Source organism: Morus notabilis, unplaced genomic scaffold (assembly GCF_000414095.1).
Source record: "Morus notabilis unplaced genomic scaffold, ASM41409v2 Scaffold499, whole genome shotgun sequence".
In the NCBI taxonomy this organism is placed as follows: Eukaryota; Viridiplantae; Streptophyta; class Magnoliopsida; order Rosales; family Moraceae; genus Morus; species Morus notabilis.
In genome coordinates this window covers 111,090-135,065 of record NW_010360080.1, presented here as the reverse complement: position 1 = coordinate 135,065, position 23,976 = coordinate 111,090, and the positions used below count along the sequence as shown (strand labels likewise).

Genomic DNA, 23,976 nt, shown 5'->3' with positions numbered 1-23,976 from the left:
TAGGTATTTGATGAAATGTTTAAATATAAGTCCTCTGTACAGCCTATGTAGATTCTGTTTCCGTGCTGTATGTACTTAAGATTTTGACAGATCTTATATTTTTTTATTAAATTATACATCTCAAGCTTTACGTGAGTTTTTGAATCACTCCAAACGGATTTTTCTACATTTAGTTATGAATTTTATAAGTTCAGTTAAAAAGCTTTCATTTTCCTGACAAGATTATACTTTAATCTGGATTTCGGGCAGTTTTTGGTTAGTTTGAAAAATCCGAAACCTATCATGTAGTAGCTCTAAAAAGAGAGTTTTGAGTCTACTTTTATTTGCCACTGGTCTCATAATATTTTGAGTTTTGATGAATTTGTTATGAATATTTTTGTAACAATACGTAGTTATGTGTTTTGTTAAATGATTATATGTCAGATTTCGTTTTCTTTCTTTCTTTGTTTTGTTTTTTAGTCATTCTATATGTTTGAAGGATTTAAAATTCTTTAGCTGCTCTTTTTCCTCCTACCATACAACTGCAATATTCCTCTAATCCTCTCGCCCTTATCTCTCCTTTCACTTCTCTCTCCAACAGTACAAGCTTAACATCTAAAATCATCTCATCCCACAAATATTAAATCCCTTAAGTGAAAGGGAAACCAGAAGATATAATATACATTGCGGTCTGAAGACGCAATTGATTCCAAAGGCAAATAAAAATTGCATGACAGAACAGAGAAGCAAAGACCATTTATTTAGTTATTTGCTTAATTTTCCGCCAACAACATTCATCTTTTTGATACTGAATTTGTGCCTAATCTTCTTTGCCACTTTAAATAAAGTTTCTTTTGCTTATTTTTACGCGACAGTGAAACATTATACCCTTTCACGTTGGGACATAGACAACAATAGGGCTCCTGACTTGGCAAGTCCCATCATCCCACACAAGAGAAGCGGAGACCACAACTTTCCTAGCTACTGTCCCCTGCACCGTCACCGCATACGATAGCTTCTCGCCGACGGAAGTGAAGGACAGAACACTTGGGTTCACTGTGATTTCAAGCCCTGGTGGGGCAACCAAGTTAGCTTTATACGTCGAGGTCGGTGATCCGACATTTGTGACGGTCCTATTGAAGACGTGGTCGATAGATTCCAAAGGCGAGGCTGAGACAACAAAGGCAGGATAGTTCAAGTCGGAGGCCGTTCCATCACCGCCTTTAGGACATGAGCTCTTACTGTTTCCTGTGATTATTTTCAACAACTTGGCATTGTAGCGTCCACACAAGAAATTCACGTAGTCATTTTCATCTATGTCATATACTAGACCAGGATACGCAGCCTTCAGAGGATTTATTAGTCCAGATCCGTACGCAAATTCGGCTTCGGAATTAATGTCCGCAGTCATGGGCTTAGCTGCAACCAATTCACATAAAATTTGTCATTTTGTTTTCGCACTTCTAATATGTATTGGAAATTAAAACCTGGTTTATCCAGTAGCTCAATATCTAAGTCCTAGCTGTTCTAAGAACAGGACTCCACTATTTGTATTGAAATTGTGATGCGAATCAGTGCGCAACTATTATTACCGGTAGTCATAAGAGAAGACTTGATGGCGGCCGGAGACCACGTGGGGTGGAATGATTTGACGTAGGCAGCAGCAGCGGAGGCGTGCGGACAGGCCATTGATGTGCCGGAAAGTATGTTGTATGCCGCTATTCTGTTGTCTCCTTCGATGCGCGAAACTGAGATGTACGGTGGCCATGCTGCCAAGATATAAGCCCCTGGAGCTGCCAAGTCTGGCTGCTCACGGTGTAATATTCGCAGATTAGCGTAGCAAAAAAAAAAAAAATCTTTAGTACAAACACGTAGATATATAAATCAATATATATCTACGTATTGTTTAGTAAGCGTCATATCATATCGTAATCAAATAATATGAAAATTGAATTTAAAAAAAAAAATCGCTACAATATCTCTCTAGATTCATATAGAAGAAAGATCAAGCATAACAAAGAATACGTACTTTGAGAATATTAGGGGTAATTGGATTTGGACCCCTTGATGAATACGAAGCAATGTAGGGAACCAGCTTATCAGATTTCTCTTTACTTTTCCATATTGATGCACTTGGTTTTCTGCATATTTTTAATTAGAAAAGAAAACAACTCTTAAGAATTACATTTTCTTAATCATCTCTTATTTTGTCTTAGAATAAATATATATACCTGGAAGAGTTAAGATAGATATAAAGTTTGGCACTATCCTCCAAGCTAAGGGAAGACAAAGGCAAGGGATATGTGTCAGCAAGCTTCCCGGAAGCCCCACCGGACATAACGACGCCGACCGCCCCGGCCGACTGCGCCCCTGTCCCGAGGGTATACCCATCGCACAAGACAATTTTACCCTTCACCAAATTCTTGTCCAACGAATCGCCAAAGCAATACCTGCATAAGGAGTAATACATAATGTGCAAGTGAATATGTTCCCTTAAGACGGCCACGTTTTGATTATAATTAACAAAAGAAATGACGATGTTTCAAGGAAAACAACATTGTCTTAATTAAGAAAAGGAAAAAGAAGACAAATACTTATACCCTTTAAAATATATTGATTTTATATTTTTACCTTTTACTCTTGAGTAATCATTTTGACTAAAGAACTATGTTAATCAAAAAATATTAATCAAGACTAAAAAGGTAAAAATCTTATAACAATGATTCAAAAGTGTGTTCACCAATTTCCTCTCAAGTTAAATTTTTGTGCGCGTTCAAATGCTTTAATGCAAAATGTCAGGATTAATGAGGTTAGAACGCTTAACCTTAGCGTCTCATCAAATGAATGACCATCAAAGTCAAAGAGACATAAAACACATAAAAAAAGACCGTGTTCTTTAATAAAACACGTAGCAAAATTTAAGTTTAGATCATGTGTTACAACAATTGTTCTAACAGGAGTGATCCATTTTCCAACTAAAAAAACTGATTGCGTCTATTTTTCAGTTTAGAGAACAGAGTAATCATTTTCCAGCAAAGGGGAAAACAAAAATCTTTTGTGATTCCTTAACTTACCATGATATACTTTTCTAAAAAATTCAATAAATAAATAAATAAATAAAAATTACCTTGAAAGAGACGAGTCATAATTTGCCGTAGTATTGGGTGCATCTCCACCGTATATTACAGGAAACTGTTTATTCTTCATGTCAAATGTATTTATCGACGTTCCCTACATATAGATCAGTGAGGAAAACATATAATTAAGAGCTTAATTTAGAGGTTAATACTATTTAATCATTACATAATTAACAAACTAATTATATGATTATTTGTTACCTCATAAATCTTGTCGTTGCCCAATTGAACATTAGTAACGAAGTTCCGATCCATGGTGCTAGCAGCCACAGAGATAGACCAAGGAGAAAAGTTTGTGAGACTCGACGGGTCGTTGCCAGCTGAAGTGGACGTCAAAATTCCTTTCCTCATAGCATGGAAAGCGCCAACGGCGATCGAGTTCTGGAAATAATCCCTGGCATATGATCCGAGAGAGACAGAAATTATGTCGACGCCGTCGGCAATAGCGTCGTCAAAGGCTGCAAGGATGTCGGCATCTTGACAGCCTTCGTCCGGCCAACACACCTTGTAGACAGCGAGGCGAGCCGACGGAACTCCTCCCCTCGCAGTCCCCAAGCCGAACCCGAAAAAGCTTGCGCCGCTTACTAAGCCCCCAGCGGCCGCCGATGCCGTGTGTGTCCCGTGGCCGTTCGAGTCTAGTGGGGACAAGATTTCACCTTTTACGAAGAAACCGTCGCTTTTGTAGTACTTTGCTCCAATGATTTTGCTGTTTTTGTTGATTAATAATCAATTACATGACAGTTCGTCCATACAAGAAATTATGCTTGATTTCTACAGTAATGGTAATAAATAGTATATTTTTAAAACATTTTTTATGAGGCATAAATAATGATTTATGTATTTATTTACCAGCGCTATTTACTTCAAACATTTTAAAAAAAAAAATTCTATTTACTTTTTTTGAATTTGAATAATAAGTTATTTATCTCTCTATCCCATGCTATAATTAGCTACTCAAACTCAAATAATGAGCTTGATTTCACTCATACCATCAAGGATCCGACGTCACACAATTTACTGGACACACAATTCAACATCATATGTTAAAAATTTATTAGATGGGTATGTCACATCACCAAATTGACATGATACACCCATTTAACTGGATAATTCCTCTCATAAGACCTCTAATTGGGTCACTGGAGTGTCGAAACCTCGTGAAACCTCAACGAAGAAGTGGGGAAAAAAAAATCATTAGTGCTACACTACCAAATTGGTGGTTACACGGTCTAATTAATTAACCATAACTAAGGAATTATAGCATATCCTTTTTTAGGGGAATCATGGTATAATTTTATTAAATGCAAAAAATGTGTTCTTAATTTTGCAATCGGTACTTTACATTTCAGATCCATGCCAGTCCATATATATAGTATTAATGTATAAAATTAATGGGATTTGTACGTACTTGTTACAAGAAAAATTGGATGAGACTTGGCATGATCCCTTCCATTTGGAAGGTGGTGGACCAAATCCTTTGTCGTCGAAGCTACTAGACTGGGGCCAAATTCCAGTGTCAATTACTCCTATTATGATGTCGCTTTCGAGTGCGCTCCTTTTGACTTGCTGAGGAAACCCAATGAAGTCCCATGACCTTGTTGTATGCAGTTCCTGCTTTTCGCTAGGAAAAACAGACACTACTCCCTCCTTCCCTAATTATACAGATATATATATATATATATATGAATATTATACTATTCCTAATTAATAGATTAAAGAAAAGAAAACAGAAGAAAAAGAATACTGCTTCACATATTACCGGCCATTTCTTGTGCTTCTTTCTCGGTTAGCTTCGCAACAAATCCATTGAAACTTCTCTTGTAGCTATGAAGTGGAGATCCCGGTGCAATATCGCTGATTACATTCGTACATTAATTAGTACATGACATATATATATATATATATGGTTATATATTATTATATATATACATGTGCACATACACACAGTCACATACACACACGTGTACATAAAACACATACATATATACTTACATGTATACATTTAAAATTTTAAATATAAGTGGGTCCGAGGAACAAGTAGAATATTATCCTCAGCATTATTTATATAGATTAATTTCATAAATATCCCCTCCATTAAATTTTAAAAAATGGTTCATTTTACTTTTTAAAATATGAAAAGTAGTTCAAAACACCTCATAAACTAATATTTTAAAAATGCGCCCGATCAATTTACTCCATATTTCTTGAAATATCGAAGGGCAAGTTAATTCAAAATGAGAATTCAGAGGGTAAATTGACTTAAAATTAATAGTTTAAGAGGCATTTATAAATATATAAATAGTGTCACATCATCATTTTGTTAGTTTTATAAATATAGAAAGTATTTTGAACTAAGGTATAGAATTTAAAGAACAAAATGAACCTTTCATACTTCAAAAGCATATTAAAACAGGATATAAAATTCAGAGATTCATGAAATTAATCAATATAGATATAATATATATATATATATATATTATATTATACATACCATACCATCTATAGAAAACTAGTGGTGCTTATAATTGAGATGTACTTATTATATATATGTATATATATGTGTGTGTGTGTGTGTATTGTTGACATATACCTGCCAACCACATTTTGTAGCATATTGACGTGAAGCTGTGCCATTGAAACCTCATCTTTTGGACTGTCGCCCATGTAGACAATGTAAGCCTGTTCCGCAGATAACATATATTTTTAAACAAAAGTCAAGTCTATTTAAATTAAAAACAGTTAATGTAATAGCGAGGGAAAAACAGATAATGAAATGAAATTAAAAGTACACATGTAAAATATACGCCCGGGCAATTAGTTTGAAATATGGCAAGATCACTAAAACCATAAAAGACATATATATGGGAAATCATGCATGATTAGAGAAATTCAGACACGATCAAATTAGTGTTGGATTCATTCAACGCATCTTGAGAAAATATAAAATTCATTCAATACTTGTATTTTTAGTACGCATGAGATTACAGATATTTAGGGCTCGTTTAGTTCGCTGATTCGAGTTTTTAATTCGAGTTGAGATGTGATTTTATGTGAGAGCTTTTTATTGTAATAAAAAAATGAGATGTAACTGTTTCTAAGAACTTTTTACTGTAGCAAAATTTAAATTTTAAACTCGAATCGGTGAAATGAACGGGATTGTATATAATTAAGAATTAAGAAGCTAGTTAGTCAAGGTATATGGATTTACAAGTAAGTTATATATCGTTACCTTTCTATTATCCTGAGCAGCCGAATAAAGACCAATGTTTAGAAGAGTGGAAATAGTGAGACTGAGCAAGAGAAACCAAGACAGAGCCATTGGATAATTATTGAAATTTGCATACAATATTGCTAAAGGGGATACGCCTTATTTATAATGGATTAATTACTTATTGGGAACGGCATTGTGGTGGGTATGGTACTTTTTTCCCTATCAATATTGTGTTCAACCGTTTGATCATTGTTGTATGGTTTAGATTAAAATGACACACCAAAACAATTATAACGTGGATTGTACAAGACTACACAAAATTTAAAAAATAAAAATAAAAATGAAAAATGAAAAATAAAAAATAGAAAAAACCTTCCCTTCCCAGTTGTCAATTGATGAGAGCTCTCTCAGGCCCGTTTAGTTCGTTGATTTGAGTTTTTAATTCGAGTTGAGATGTGACTTTATGTGAAAGCTTTTTACTGTAGTAAAAAAGTTAGTTATAACTGTTTATAAGAGTTTTTTACTATAATAAAACTCGAATTCTAAACTCAAATTGGTAAAATGAATAGGACCTCAATTTTTTCCATTTTCCCAAATATTGATCTTAAATCTCAAACCCAGAAAATCCACAAAACAATACAAAAGTACAACAGCCTTCAAAATCAATTGAACTTTCTGCTCCAAACTCCAGTCCAAACGCCGGCTGCCGCCACGACGACGAATCCCAGCACTACTGCGATGAAGAACACAGCACTCCCGACGAAAGCGTGAACCCTCCCTCAATGTCGGCGCTAAGTGACCACGTCCCAGCGGCGCCAATCAGCTTCTCCCCCGACGGCGCTAAGCCCCCCCTCCTTCGCTCCTCTGCAAAATCTCTCCACGTCGCCGTCTCCACTGCGGCATAATAGCTTATGCCCCACCGTCCGAGCTCCTCTCCTGCACTCCCCGATCTCAATTTTTGTTCAACTCAAACTCAGTTCTAAATTTTAAATTAACACAATCTCATATTCGTCTTTTCCCTCATCGTACCTCTTTATTTCTTAATTTAAGAACAACAAATATCGTTGTGCAGCTTGGAGAGAACTTTTTCTCATGCTGAAGATCAAGTGCGAAGAAAGAGAATGCAAAATCAAGTAGATATCAAAGTGTCATTGGGATATAGATATTCAGGACCCGTCCATTAAAGGCAAAGAATTAGCTTTTACAGGCGCTAATGATCAATCATGATTGGATTTTCAACATCCAATATCAAGGAAAAGACTTCAATTACAAGAGAAGAAAGGGAATGTATAATCAAATTGGCTTCAAGCAAGAGGACACAAACTCAAACTCCAAGTTTAGCATCCTTGAGAAATTTACAAATTTCCCTATACAAAGTTTTATTAATTAATAGGAATAAATTTCAGATGATGGAAGATGAAAAATTCGGAGAGTGCATATGGGGTGGGATTTATTTATTTATATATCTTTTTTTATTTTTTTTACAACAAAAACAGAGAGATAATGTTAAGCATAATCACCTGCACTCTTTCTTACAATAGTTTCGGTGCATTATCTTATCAGAACAATTCAAAATAGATCTTGTGGTTATAGTACATACCCAATTGATAAGGAAAAGTGACCATTCCCTACCATAGAATTTCCCATATTATTATTAGCTTTTTTTTAAGAAATACATTGGAATGTTCTTGTAATGTCCCCACCGACATCAAAAATAATTGACATCCAATTATATGTCGATGCTTATCCGCTGAAAGTGATCGTTTTGAAAAGTATAAAGTCTCTACAAATGGCTGTTGAATCTTGAGTCAATACTTAATTAAATTAGCCTTTATGTTAAAAGTCTTGGTTAGCTAATTTTCCACAAAATATGTCTTCATTTCAAATCTTAGGTTTTAATTAATCAAATTAAGACATTTTTGTTCTCCTTATACATGTGTCTAGCGATTTACTATTTATTTTTGTTTTTTTTTTGTTTTTTTTTTTTTTGAAAACGCATGATAGGATTTTAGATAAAAATTCCCAATTAATTGTGCACTTTTTTTTTTTTACTTTTTGCTTCTATTTATCCATGTGATATTTAAAAGTGTGCATGCTAGTTATTATGGTCCCTAATTTCTGCCCCCTCCCAAAAAGAATATAGGGGAGACTGAAGACTTTTATGAGTCTTTAAGCAGACAAAATATCCCTCAATAATTAAAGAGATGGGCACCCCCGTATTATTTCATTATGACCTAATATATTTAATCGTTCATTTCACCGATTCGAGTTTTCAGTTTTAGGTTTTTACAGTAAAAAGCTCTCAGAAAATGTCACATCTAACTTTTTCTGCTACAGTGAAAAGCTCTCAAAAAATGTCACATCTCAATTTAAATTGAAAACTTGAATCTGCGAAGTGAACGAGGTTGACGTTTAACTTTTTTTTCTGTAAAAACTGCATCATCACAAGCGAATCCCTACATCCATACATATATTATATGGACACTGTAACGTTGTGTCCTTCAACCGCCGTACCAGAATATGAAAACTATCATGAGCGCAAGCTTCACTGCTAAGAAGATGTGAATCGGCAAACTTCAAGGATATATAGGTTATTTTATATATTTTGCGGCATTAATGCCCACTACAAGAAAATTTGGATTTAGCTACAAAGCACTTTTGTAACTATGTGTTAAAATTTTGTAGCTAAAAGAATTAACTATAAATTTTTTATTCGTAGCTAGGCCGTAGCTACATTATCGGCACTAAAAGTGTTTAGCTACAAAAATTGTGTTTATAGCTATATGTGTTGCCATTAGCTACAAAACTTATTTTGTAGCTAAATGTGATAGTTTTAGCTACAACTCTTTTTGTCACTAGAGACTAAAAAATTTGTAGCTAATTTGACAAATTTGTAGCTAAAAGTTGTCTTTTAACTACAAATCAACATTTTGTCACTAATTTGGGCTGAGAATTAGTGACAAATTGTTGATTTTGTAGCTAAATCATAATTTTGTTAAAAATAATAATAATAAATTGTACAAATTTCAAAAATAATAATATTAATTGTACCAAATACTTGTCATAGGAAATCTCAGTCTTCCATAGAAAAATTATTCATAATCCAATATTAACATATTGCAAGTGTATGTAATAGACTCTTTTACATCAGAAAATGTTTACCCTTCTAAATCATTATTACACCCTTTGCCTCTTGAAGCTGTACTTTAACTGTGAAACATGCTCTCAGTACCCTGTGTTTTTTATAATATTAAAACGGTACCATGATGTTTTTAAAAGCATCTTCAGTTGATTTTTAAGACATATAATGTCTAAACTATCATTCTTATTAATTAAATACAAATTATTTTAAAAAAAAATCTAAAATATTTTAAAACGCTAAAATATTTAAAAGAAAACTATAAAATATAAAAGTTTATGATTTTTTTTTTCTAGATTTATTAGGTTTTGGTCAATTAAATAGAGAATATTAAGGTCATTTTTACGTTTTAAAAATCAACTTTAGGGTACCAAGAAGATATTTTTAAAATATCAAAATACCACTTTAATATTATAAAAATATAAAATATTAAGAGCATGTTTCGCTATAACATAAAACACGCTAGTTGGATAAGCACTATCATTGATGCGTTTCACTTCCTTGCTTTTGAGTTGCTGGTATCGGACACAGGTTGATAATTTCACTGCATGAATAATAATGCATTTAAAGTAGCTATTTTTCTATCTTCGAATCAGCGGAAATGAAAACGAAGAATAATAGGTCAGGTCGATGAAGAATTCGGGCACTTCATCAGCTGCTTCTATTAACGTCCACTCAAATCTTTAATTCCCAAAATGTTGTCTCCTATCTCTCTTCAAGTTAAAAGAGATTTCTTTCTCAGTTTTAGAATTAGATTCAAGAGTACTTATGAACCCTTTTTTTTTTTTTTTTTACTGAAAAATAATCGACGATGATTGTAAGCCCAAAAAAGTTCTCCTTTAGATTCCTTATTTTGTTTTTTTTTTTTTTTTTCTTTTTAATTTCGTAACAAAAACTATAGTCATGTTCATTTCGTCGATTCGAGTTTTATTACAATAAAAAAAACTCTTAAAAACAGTCACATTTAACTTTTTTACTACAGTAAAAAACTCACATAAAAATCACATCTCAATTCGAATTAAAAACTCGAATTAGCGAGCCAAACGGCCCCTATATTTATCACTTCTAATATATGTCTTTTGTGCATTCTCTGCAGTCTGCTCTGTGGTGAACTAGCATAAATTTTTAAAAAAAAAAAAAAAATTTTTAAAAAAAAAAAAAAAAAAAAAAAAAAAAAAAAAAAGAAAAGAGGGAGGGGGGTGAGCGTACACCCATGGAAGTAAAGGATTCCCTTTTAAGCTTGAAACTTTAGTTTTGATATTATATGCTGTTACATGCAAGAGTCTGTTTGTTAAGAGGGATGAAGAAGAGAAAGAATGGAGAGTGTTGAAGAGATGATGAATACGAGGGTTCGAGAGGATTATAGGATTATGAATATCTAACGCTACATTTTCCGTATTCAAGTTATAATCTTTTGAAACTATGGAGACTTAATATTTAAATAATGTTATCTTAAATTACCAGGAAAAAAAAAATCTACTTTCTTACATGATTGTTTAATCTTAGATTTCATCGAGCGCATACATCTTCCAAATTTTAAGACCAAAATCCAATGCCATGCTTTGCTTAACGCACATAAGAAATGAACATACATTCGAAATACACGACACCTTTTCCTCTAATTGGTTATTTGAAATTACGTTTTGAAAACAAGGTCTTTGCATTATACTACATTTCATTTGAGTTATTGTTGTGCACAGCAATCGTTATCAAAATTAACTTCTATGATTTGATGGAAAGTTGCATTAAAATGTGAGCTTAAGTCTACATTCATATTATAGCCAGGGAAAAAAAGAAGAAAGAAGAAAAAAAACCCACCAGCAATGTAAGTGCCTAAAAGCCATCATTCAACGAATAATTCAGAGATTAAAATTCAGCGAGCTTCCCAGTCCTTCAATTTCTTGCTTCCTTTAGGTTTCGCTATCTGCGCGTTCATTCCGGCCATTTTTGCATTGTACTTTGCACGAAGAGGATCATTGTATGTCCATCTACAGAACACCCAGAAAGTCACTCTCTTTTAGGGATCAAATAATAGACAGAGCGATTACATCAATGACAAAAAGTGTACAATTGCAATGAAAAGAATCATCTGTTTTCTTCTCTTTATCATGGAAGATCTAGGAACTAGCAAGCGTCTGTTAAATCCCAGCCACAAAATTTATCTGTTTATTTAGGCTATAAGTTTTCATGTGCTATTATATCAAACCTATTTCCGCTAGGCGCGAATCAAATAAAAGTTCATCAAATCCATATCTATGAAGTTCCCAACAAATGAATGGACAATATCTAAATATTTCTCCAATCAGGAGATATCTTGCAAGCAAACACACACACACAGAATAACATGGTAAGAAATCATCTGAAAGAATAACCAGGGAAATCCAAAGCCATTTCAAAAAAGGAAGGTAAGTCGATGCGTATTTTAACTCATCCAGAAAGAGAATTTTAATTATAGAGCTTGCAAATTCTAGATAATTAATAAATGAAACATATATTGGAATGCAAAGAACAAATGCTAATTTTTTACAAGCGGAAATAAGTATAAAATAGATTGAGAGAGATGAGAGCTTACGGGTTATTCCAGTCAGTAGTATCCTCATTGACAAGATGCGTCCATTTAGTCCTTCCACTCCGACCAAAATGCTTGACCTGCATGACCTTGGGCAATATGGTCTTGTCCATCTTATCTTCTCCGGTCGGGGCAGAGAAATCACGAGTGTAGATACCATCCGTCCCGAAGGTAGCAACATGGTCATTTGCTTCTGATTGGAAGAAAGCACCTTTGTGATAATATTTCTGCATGAACCTCCACTTCTGCTTTGGCTTTGGAGGCGCTTTCGGATTCTTTCTCTCCCACTCCCTCCTTTCTTCCTCTGTCATGTTTCTCACTCTCTCAATTTCTTCCTTCTCCTTCAACAACGCTTCTCGGTCCTCCCTGTCCCTCTTGATCCTGGCTATCTCCCTCACCTTCCAAGCCTCATATTCCTCTGCCTCGTTAGTCTCATCATCCGTATCGATATCAGCAATATTTGCCTCCTGCTCTAGACTCTTCTGAATTTCCCCATCCTTCCTGATTTCCTCAACTACAATCTGCTTCGTCTCCCTTTTCCTCTCCTCCAATTTCTTCTTCTTTAGTTCCTCGAGCACCCGCTCTTCAGCCTCAAGATGCTCGCGTTCCGCAACTGTGTCCCTCTCCGATTTGGGAACAAAGACGGGCTTCAACATCGCTATACCAGTGAGCTCTTCTTCCGAGTCAGTCTCATACTCAGATTCCTCTTCCTCCTCTTCCTCTTCTTCTTCCTCATCCTCTGACGGAAGAAGCGGAGCTTCTTCTTGCTCCCTCTGACGCAATCGCTCTTTAATCCTACGCCTTCTCTCCTCCAAAGCATCTGCATCCTCTTCCTCTGCATCCAAACCCTCCTGTCTTTTAGCCTCCTCTTCAATCGTCGACACAATCTCAGCTTGGCGGATGCGCCGGTGATCAGCTTTCACTTCCTCACGATTATCCATCCTACTCTCTGCCAAACGACGCAGCCTGGGATCATCTTTCCTGGCAATTCCAGTATCTTCCTGAGTAGGAAATGCTTTTTCCAGGGCAGCTGCCCTGCCCATTCTGATATCCCCATCTTCATCAGCTTCATCCGCCCACTCGGGCGCCTTACCAGGCCAATACCTCTTAACTTTTGTTTGGCCAATTTTACCTCTCAGTTTATCCCTGATGGTAATCACAGTATCACTAACACCCGCCGTAACCGACATCGTAACACCACTTCTACCAGCACCACCACTGCAAGAATAAGGATGAAATCCAACAAAATTTTCCTTGATATTGCCTCTTCTGAGTAGTGTTCAGAAATGTACAAAACAAAACCACTTAATCACATTTATATGATCTCCCAAGACTCTTGATCTTCTGCAAAAAGGATTAAAGTGAAGAACTTTAGTAGAAAAAAAAATTGCACCAAAACAGGCACAGCTATAATTCATATAATTCATATATATATATATACAATCAATGGATACAATCAATGGTGGAAGATATCCAATCCAACCATTAAAAATGTCTCTTTCCATCCAAAAACCTTATAAAACAAGAGACCTAAAAAGACATAATAATATGGAAGATTGTCGATGTCTTCAATTAAGATTACATAATAATACTCTTAAAAAGACAGAATTTGTTAGGTTTTCTCAATCCCAAACAAACATATCGAAAGTTTCAATAAAATCAGAGAAAGAAATAGAGAGAGAAAAACCTTTCCGGAATAGAGCAATCGAAGTCACCAATTCCTGCGATTTCACAACTTTTACCAGATTCTTAGACGAGAGCAGCGAAATCGAAGAAGAAGAAGTAGAAGAATTGCTTTATGTTTTTTATTTTTTATTTTTATTTTTATTTTTTTTGCTGAATTGCTTTAGGTTACGAAGGAGAGAGAGAGAGAGAGAGACGATGAGTTTGTCCGTATCCTTCTGAAAAAAATAAAAAATAAAAAATAAAAAAAGCACAATCAATCAAGTTTAGAAGAGTAAGAATGGCCCATTAAGCACAAAAAGCCCAAAGCAACAGTATCTTGGGTCCTGCCAATGGGCCCGTTCAGCATTGGCGTTTTAGGAGAAAAAATACCTATAAAATTTTATAGGGAGAAAGAGAGAATTAAGTCAAGACTTGATATGAATTAAAATAATAGGCTAATAGTTTATATAAGTTAATAAATAAGCTAAATTACTATTTTTGTCCATAATTTGTCTGGTTATGAACCATAACTTGACAAGTTATTATCCATAATTTACGATTTTTGTCCATAATTTGTCTAGCTATGAACCATAACTTGACAAGTTTGTCCATAACTTATTTGGTTATGAAGCCTATTAATTTTTATAATTAAAAATTGGTCCATATACTTTCTTAAGCTTTTCATATTGGCATATTTTCTACTATTTCTGTTTTTTATATATGAGTCAGTATTTGAAGCTAAACGGTAGAAATAAAATGAACTCTATTTTAAGGGGATATTTTAAAAAAAATTTCTTGTTTTTATAGGCTCATTTTAGCTTTTTTGAAGAAGCTACAACAAGTTAAGTGTTACGGTGTTTAGTAGATCTTGCTTCTATTCAACAGCTTTTAAAAACTATTGTCAAATAATAAAATTTGAGAAGTACGTCTGAGGTTATTTCTGTACAGAAACTTCTACTGTTATTGTTTAAATTTATTAAAATAACCTTAATACAAAAAATTAATTCTCAATCTACTTATTTAACTTTTTTCATACCAAATTAAAAAACATAAATCTTTAAAATAGTTATTTAGAAATTGAACATTTTTAACAAGTATACTATGCTAAATTTTATTCAAATATTTTTAACAATTATCAAAATGTTAAAAAATAACAACAATACATAAGAAAATTAGTAGAATTACTAAACAAAATAATTTGGTAAACAAACAAACATCCTTCCTATTAAACGGACCCACCCCAAGCTCTGACTTTAATAAGTGTTTAGAATAAAAAAATTTAATGTATCAAAATAATTTCTAAATTTTCTAATAAATAATAAAATTGTTAAAATGAAATTTATAATATCTTAAATAATAATAAAAAGTACATAATTCATTGTAACTTTTTATAAATTTATTATTTATGTCATTTTAAATAGAACACTGTTATTCGGCGTCCTTATTTCTTAACTCTGCAACCACTCTTCCTACGTGGCATAGTACACGTGTACAAGCCTTCATAGTTACATTTTTTATATATTTCAAGTAAAAGTAAGGGTCTGTTTGGTTCCTAGATTCACTCCCTGATTCGAATCATGATTCGTGGTTCGCTACAGTATTTTCTCTCACAAAAAATACACGTAAATCAAAAATAGTTCAAATCACATGATTTGAATCCATGAACCAAACGGACCTTAAACCTCACTTTCCACCCACTGTCGTTTCACCTCACGCGCAGGTACACTAAAGAATTCTTACGTGTATAACTTTAAAAAAAAAAAAAAAAGAGTAAGCTATGTGAAACATTAATTAATTTTAAGGAGGAAGAGGAAAATAGGTTAAGATTTGAGATAAATTAAAATTAATAAGTCAATAGTTTATATAAATTAATAAATAGGTTAAATTACTGTTTTTGTCCATAACTTGTCTGGTTATGAATCATAACTTGACAAATTATTATCCATAATTCATGATTTTTGTCCATAACTTGTCTGGTTATGAACCATAACTTGAAAAATTTATCCATAATTTATCTGGTTATGAACCATAACTTGATAAGTTATGGCCTATTAATTTCTCTAGCTAAAAGTTGACCTATATAATTTTTTAAGTTTTTCATATTGGCATATTTTCTACTATTTCCGTTAATTTTAAAAAGAAAATATCATGTATACAAAAGATTTAAATTTTAAAAATTAAAATCATAAATTATAATTCAGAATTTATAAATATGAAAGAAACGTAATTTTATTTTTCCTTATTATCTTCCATTGAACTAAAAAAGTTCTAAAACCGAAGATATTTTTTTTCGTAAATGATAAAATAAAAACCCAAATGACTAGAATTTATAATCCATAAATAATACGTCAAAATAGTTATATAAACCATCCATGTAGTATCCAATTAAAAGAAAACTATTTAGAGCTATAAACCCGTTGCAAAATAGTTTGATAGCCTCCTAAATAAAAATAATAAAAAAACTTCTCCTGCTTAATTTGTTGGATCAAATTGCATGCCAATAACACCATTGTCATGTGGCTCTGTCTAGCTTAACTTATAGTAGGAAAACCTGATTAATATATATATATATATATATATATATTATACATATATATATATATATAAAGATCAATTTCATTTCTCAATACTTGACTTGGATATAAAGTACATTATGTAGTCACTTTTGGTTGTTGCTCCTAAAATAATGAAATGAAAAGCTAAATGATTTTTCTTACAGTGCTCAATTAAATAGATGCACACAATGCTTATATACTTGGTAGCTCATGCTTTTTTGTGTTGCCATATCAGTTGTGCCATCTACCGAACTATGTTTATCAAAATCTAGAGTCTTCATGAAAATAAAGAATTATGAATATAGTATATTGTTTAGATAAAAAAAAAAAATTCTTAACAACTTTAAATGAGTAATACTTTAGGCCCCGTTTATTCCACCATTCGAGTTTTCAATTTTAATTTTACTACAGTTAAAAACTCTCACAAAAAGTCACATTTAACTTTTTTACTACAGTTAAAAACTCTCACATAAAGTCACATTTAAGCTCGAATAAAAACTCGAATCAGCGAATTAAATGAGACCTTAGTTGTTTCTCTCTTTTTATGGGTTTCTTTATTTTGTTTCTACTTCTTTGTAAGAAACTTTGTTTTGGAGCATTGATAGCTTTCTTTTCTGAGGTTTTCTTCCATGTCTTTGAATAACCTTAGGACTTTTGATGTTGGTTTCTGTAGATGCCTTAGTAAGATCATGAGAGCTACAACTCTTGACGCTTGGTTGCAAACCGTTTGTTTTTGTTTGAAAATCAACTACCAAGTTCTACAACAATTCACAATTCTCGTCAAAAACAACAACCCAATTTGCAACCTCACCGAACTTCTTTTGCAGCCTATCATATCATTTTGTCTCCGGATTTTCGAACTACTTAGGGTGACTTGAGTGATGCTCTTGAGTTGAATTTGAGTTATAACTTGAGTTGAAGTTGTAACTTGTGTTTATATTTGGATATGCACATTTGAGTTATGATTTGAATTGAGAATCTATTTGAGTTTGTATTTAGGTGGGTTAAAACTTAAATTTGTATTTAGATAGTATTTTAATAAAAACTCAATGGTGATGAAAAATTTTAATAGGGTATATGGGTGGGGTTTTATTCCTCTTTTCGTTGTGAATGTATAAAAAAAAAATTATCTCAATCAGAATTAAAACGAAAAAGTTATGACATTTTTAAAAATAGAAAATATATTGTTTATTAACTTGAGTTCGGGTTTATGAACTCGAATTTAGTCCCAAACTCAAGTTCAAACTAGAGTTTGAACTCAAATTTTATAAAAGAATATGAACTTGAATAAAATTGTAATTCGAGTTCAAATTTTTTCTGAATTTCGTTATAAAATAATAACTCCTTGATTCTTGAGTGACACCTTTTCATGTCCTTCCTCCATTATGGTAAAATATATTTTTCTAGCACATTTTTAACTCGGGTTTTTATCAAAAACAGATAATATGTGCTTAGCACAAAATCCCCTTGAATTCAAATATTCGACAATCACAACTAACCTCATATTTCTCCTTAGAAAGCCAAACTTTGTAATGCACTTTTTTTTCCTCAATAAAGATAGTTTATATCGCGTTGAATATTCCATTTGCCCCACCATGTAAATTGTCGCAATAGAGCTTCCCTGTCACCTCCCTTTGGAATTTCTTAAACTTGAAATGTGTATACACCTCTTGGAATTACTTCTCAATCTCAAAATGTATTAGGCCGAAAATCCACTTCATCTTCTTTTTCAATCCTGTCTCTTAATGCATTGTCATATTGCTCCACAAATTGCTTCAATGTTGGCTTCGAGTTTACATAGCCATCAAAAAAGGAATTCATGCTTTCACTATGTTGAGCAGTTGACATGCTTCCCCAAAACGTGTCCTTCACAAAAGCTAGAACTCATCGATGCCCATTTAATTAGGGTGGCAATTCGTGTTGTCGTGTCGTGTTGACTCTCTCAGTTAACACAGTAATATCTGAGACGAACACGACTCGTTTATTATTTGTATCGAAATACAAAACTCAAACACAACTTATATATTAACGGGTTGACAAGACACGATACGACTAACTCGTTTATTAAACATGTCATAATAGTGTCGTGTCAACCTGTTTCTAATAACCCGTTTATTAACCCCTTTATAAAATGAGTAATAATAAGGTCGTGTCAACCTATTTCTCAACCTGTTTTTCAACTTGTTTCTCAACATAGGCAACAAACGGGTTATAATTGTGCTGTGTGTTCGTGTTACTCAAATATTAAGCGTTTAATATAAACGGGTTATTGTGGGTCAATTACGGGTTAGCGGGTTAACTTGAAAACGACATGCTATTTAATCATGTTTCACAGATTCGACCTGATTTTAACCCAAACCTATTTATGATAAACCCAAACCCGCTAACTTCATGTGGGTTTCGAGTCGTGTCGTCATATCGCTACCCGGATTGTCAGCCTTACATTTAACCATGCATTGTTTGAAAGATTGAATTCATCAACAAAATGCCCCCATTTTACTTCAAACTCCTCTTTTGTCCAAGAATTATAGACTACAGTTTGCAAGGTGTTTTTAATTTCTTCCTATGATTTATATCATGCCACAGACACAACGATGTCGAATATTTGGAAATACGACCCCAATATGCAATTATAGACAAACACTTAAGCCACGTTTTGAACAGCCAAGTAAATGTCCACATCTGAGCATATCGATTGTCCATGATGATTCACTCCTACAAAAGGGTTCATATTTTGGGAAAATGGCATTTCATATTGGTTTGTGAACTATGTTGTGTCAAATGTAATTACTTCACCGAATTCTTCATATGCTGCTTTGCTTCTTGCATCATACCAAAATAAATTTTTGATTCGAGCATCATCATCTATATCCATCATGTAAAAAAAAATAAAAATTAGAATAACTAATGCTTATCTCTCTGTTGCATGAATAAAATCATAATTTCTGAGGACTCGTCCATGATTATGCTCAAACACAAGAGTTGGTCCTACATTTTCTATTTTTTGATACAGACGGATTAATCCTGCCTTGCAATCTATTTTTGTTTGGGGATTTGGAATGATATAATTTTGCTTTGCCACTTATGGTTTCCTCGCTCGAGAACACGGCAAATTAACAGCCGTATTTAGAATTGATCTCGTTTGTATTTTTTACGTTTTTCGAAAAAAAAAAATGAAAACGTTTTCAAAACGGCGTTTGGTGCAATAAAAACAAAAAACAGAAATGAAAATAATTTTTTAGTTTAGTGTAAAATAAGAGAGAAATGAAAAACGACTTTTAGTCGTTTTTCATTTTTTATTTTCGTTTTCTCCTCTCTCGAGCAGAGAGAGAGAGAGAGAGAGAAAGAGAGATATTAATGAGTTTTTTTACACTAAAAATAATCTCTTGATAAAATTACTAAATACATTTTAAAAAATAATTTATGTATGAGATTGAAAACGTTTACATTTTCATTTTCGTATAAAAAAAATAAAATCATTTTAAAACGAGTTCCAAACGCGTCCATGTTTCAATTTTGTACAAGGCAAATTGCGTGATGTTTTTTTTCTTAACTCCAAAACCTCCTTGTTTTCCATATTGTTTATAATGCAAAAAAAAAAAAAAAAAAAAAAAAAAAAAAAAAAAAAAAAAAGAGCATCCAATGAATCAAAATACATTCCAACCTTAAGTGCTATCGCATTTTCATTGTTGCACGAATTATTTCCCATCCTCTCCTCACCAACATGTTGACAATTTATATTTTTAGATGAACACGTACTTTCTTCTAACAACATCTCAATGGGTTCTCACAATCTTTGCTTCCACAATCAATTTGTTGATGATATAAAATCAAAACCTAAAATCAAAATCTAAAATGAAAACAAGAAATACAAATAACAAGTTTATGTACTAGAAATACAAATAGAAGTTCCGTCACTTTAAAGGAGAAAAATGTTAAAACAATTATTGAACCAAAGATTTGGTACCCGTAAGGGATGAGCTCACAAATTCCATGCTTTGAATCCGCCAGCAATTCTTTGCGTCGAACTTCAACAAAAAAAAAAAAATGTAACTTTTTTTTAAAAATATTATTATGAGATTGAGGAGAATGAACAATTGGTAGAGATGAAAAGTACTCCTCGACTCTGAAAGACCAAGAGTCAGTTTAATTCGTTGATTCGAATTTTTAATTTGAGTTAAGATGTGACTTTTTGTGAGAATTTTTTACTGTAGTAAAAAAGTTAAATGTGACTGTTTTTTAGAGCTTTTTACTGTAATAAAACTATAATTCTAAACTCGAATCAGTGAAATAAACGGAACTTAAGTCTTTATTCATTTCACAACTCAAGTTTATGATTTAAATTAAGTATGTAAGAGAAAAATATTGTAATAAAAAAATTAAATTTAAATTTTTATGAGAAAAAATTCTATAACAGTAAAATTTGAGTTGTGAAATGTACAAGACCTTTTTTTTTTTTTCCCCAAGTGTCTCTTTTCATTTTTTTTTATTTAATGATTGTTTTTTTTCAACTTCCAATATTGCCGCACGTGAGGGAGAGGTTGGGAGGATGGGGAGTTCTTAAGCAAAATCGGAGCGTGGAGTTCTTCTAATCCACTTAATAGGTTGTGAGTCCCACGATTAGCAAAAGTAATACCACATAGGACAGAGTTACTTACGGGTGGACGTTCAGTTTATGAATTTAAAATTATTTTTGATTTACGTGTATTTTTTTTAAGAAAAAATACTATAATAAACTATAAATTATAATTCAAATCATGACACGAATCCACAAATCAAACACTAAATAAAGTGTTGGATGCGAACTATTATTATCATTCTAAATAACGGAGTGCCATTATAGCCTTTTGTTTTATCTTTATTCTTAAATGATACTTGTTTATTTTTTAATTGAATGATATAAATAATATCTTTTTTTTTCTATTGAATGATTTTTCAGTAAATGTTTGAAAATCATAACCTTTAGTTTGCCATGATTTTATACAGGATTTTTTTAAAAGTCTCATGGCGTTGACTGAAAATATTTTTAAAAAATCAAAGTGGTTTTAATTGATCATTTAAATACTTTCGGAAGCAATTTTTAGAATGGAGAAGCCTAAAGCAACATATAGGAAGCTATCTCAAACAGGACATAAATGTCGTTAGATTCAACAATGACCGCTGGCCATCAACAGTCACTGGAGTAATCTATTACATTACCCTTGGTAATCAACCAAATCGATCGCTGGAGTAATCTAGTAGGGTAACACTAGTAAGCTACTAAATTATTTCTCAAAATCAACATAGATCATCAATCATCATCATGGCTGTTGCCAACCGCTGAAACAATCGACCAAATTAACTAGATTACCACCAGTAAATTACCTGATCATGTTGTCTTTATTAGCACATATCAGTACTCGCATCCGACAATGATCACAGGGTTATTTACCGAAATATCTATTACGAACACCTTAAATCTAAAAATACTTATTTTTTATTTATTTATAAAACTATTTAATATATCATATATATAGACATTTATATCCTCATATAATGAAAAAGAGAAAAAAAAAATAACGAAACAACGAAACATGGAAGAAAATGAAACAAAATTTGAATAAAACAGTCTAAATTTTATATACAAAAGTCAAATTATTGCATTTAATAAATCTAATCTAATTATTTTAAGAAGGGAAAGTTTCTTTATATATAAGAAAAAGGAAACATACACATGTTTATTATTTAAAACAAGTTAATTCTTTTTTTTTTTTGCCAAAAAAATTAAAATCCGAGTCCTAAAAGTTTGCAACCTCGACAACTCTTTTTTTATTTTTATTTTTTTCTCTTAAAACTATTGTGTTGGCTGTTGATCATTGTCATTACTATATAGAAGTTTTCATTATGATAAAGATATTTATCGACATAACAGTTTATCCGTTTGATATATTACTGAACTGTAATTTTCATTGTGATAAAAATAGCTTCTTCAAAGCCAGCATCGCGTAACAATTTGTTTTAAGTCAATTTGTCATGTCAATAATTATGATTGGTCAACCAGTCCACTATAGTTATAAAATCACCAGTCAACCGGTTCACACATAAAAAATAAGATCAGTTACGTTCCGGTCGACCGTCCTCATCACAAGTCGACCAGTGATGTTGCAATTCTTATTTTTTCTTATTTATTCAATATGAGAAACTTGTTCAAAGTCTCGGTTTTAATTCAAATAACCAAATACATAAGTCACTTGATTAAAACAGTCGTATAATAGTTTTTACATATTAAATAAAACAAAAAAATAGCCAATTTATCTTGAATTAATTATCTTGAATTAATTTAAGAATTAATTCAATCAATAAATTACTCATAAATTACTCACCGATCTCATATCTGACTTTGAACCTTTAGCGGAAATACTACAAGTTATCAATAAACTCATTATAAGAAAGTATATGAGCTAGCAAAGGGACACGATGGACATATATAAATCAAGTTCTTATAATCACGATAGAACTTGTTTACCGACAAGTTCATTGCATGATTATAAACTCTAGTGTTATTTCACTAAAAGCTTAGAGTTGCACTCTCGATCTATACAATATATTTACAAACCTCCAATTAGCTTTCATTCATGACTTATTATATTAGTGTATCATCCCTATATGACATCCATAATTGACTTCAAGTTAAGTTTCATTTTTCCTTCCCAATTATATTTATCTTATGTTTCATTACCACTCCATCAGAAAAGTCACCATTCATACCAATACAAATAATAAACCATTAGATAACAAAGTAATCCAATGGCTGAACGTTCGTATTTTTCAAACCACGGATAATGCCATAAGATAATCTCATTGACTCTTTATAAGAGCAATATATTCCTCATCTATGAATAATAAATCTACACATACAAGAGACATATCTCTAATATACCAATATGCGTACCTTTATATAATATCATGATGTCATCTTTTAATACATCAAAAGATACAAGTCGAGCATACGGGTTTATTATTCATCTTAGGATTAAGAAGATTACATATAATTTGTCAAAAGTGATTTGTTTTATTCAAATGAAATTATTAATTAAAACAATTCAACTTTGATCCGATCCAATATAAATTCCACCACTAGGAACTATATTAATGTGTCTACCCATAGAGTCCCTCTCGGACTACTAAGACAAATTGTCTCCATTAGGAAAGTAGACAACACAACAATCTTTCATTGAATAAAGCACTCAACTTTATTCCCTCAATTGCGGATCATATAATTTAGACTATTATATTTAAATTCATGTCTTCTGCATGTTATTCACATCACATATATGATCTGTGACGACCCTCCTATGAGGCCGCCACTGTAACTTAAACTTTAACTTGTACTTACTGGGGTTTCTTAAAATTTGCGGAACATTTTTTTTTTAATATAAGAAAGAATACTTTCATAATTTGTAACAATAATTTCAAATAAGTGAATCACTAAATTTCTTAAAGCTTTTCTTAATTTCAGTTAAGATAAAACGTTCTAAAAATATCTTTCAAACAGAGCAGCATTTGAACTCCTATTTCAAATACTCTTTAAAAGCCTTTCTAAAACTAGCCAATTCAATCAGGCCATTTAATTTTGACTTTAAAACGGATTTCGTGAGAAATCTTAAATTCAAGTACATCTTAAAGCCCTTTTAAAATCAATCATTTAAATCGTCATGTTTAAAATTTATTTATTTGTTGCA

At 32.3% G+C, this 23,976-nt stretch overlaps 2 protein-coding genes across 2 annotated transcripts; both read right to left on the bottom strand.

Annotated features, from left to right (window-relative positions):
- Positions 1–715: 715 nt before the first annotated feature.
- LOC21399774 (cucumisin) lies at positions 716–6,459 on the bottom strand. The gene is made up of 10 exons (XM_024164135.1): positions 6,346–6,459; positions 5,707–5,795; positions 4,876–4,970; positions 4,525–4,768; positions 3,318–3,822; positions 3,107–3,210; positions 2,211–2,429; positions 2,009–2,120; positions 1,572–1,785; positions 716–1,398 (listed from the first exon to the last, which is right to left on the bottom strand). The coding sequence occupies exons 1-10, from the start codon at positions 6,433–6,435 to the stop codon at positions 872–874; spliced, it is 2,199 nt and encodes a 732-aa protein (XP_024019903.1). The 5' UTR covers positions 6,436–6,459; the 3' UTR covers positions 716–871.
- A 4,713-nt stretch (positions 6,460–11,172) lies between these two features.
- On the bottom strand, positions 11,173–13,863 carry LOC21399773 (microfibrillar-associated protein 1). Its single transcript, XM_010095892.2, has 3 exons — positions 13,723–13,863; positions 12,039–13,379; positions 11,173–11,454 (listed from the first exon to the last, which is right to left on the bottom strand). Exons 2-3 carry the CDS (start codon positions 13,223–13,225, stop codon positions 11,340–11,342), a joined length of 1,302 nt encoding a protein of 433 aa, XP_010094194.1. The 5' UTR covers positions 13,226–13,379; positions 13,723–13,863; the 3' UTR covers positions 11,173–11,339.
- Between the last annotated feature and the right edge of the window lie 10,113 nt (positions 13,864–23,976).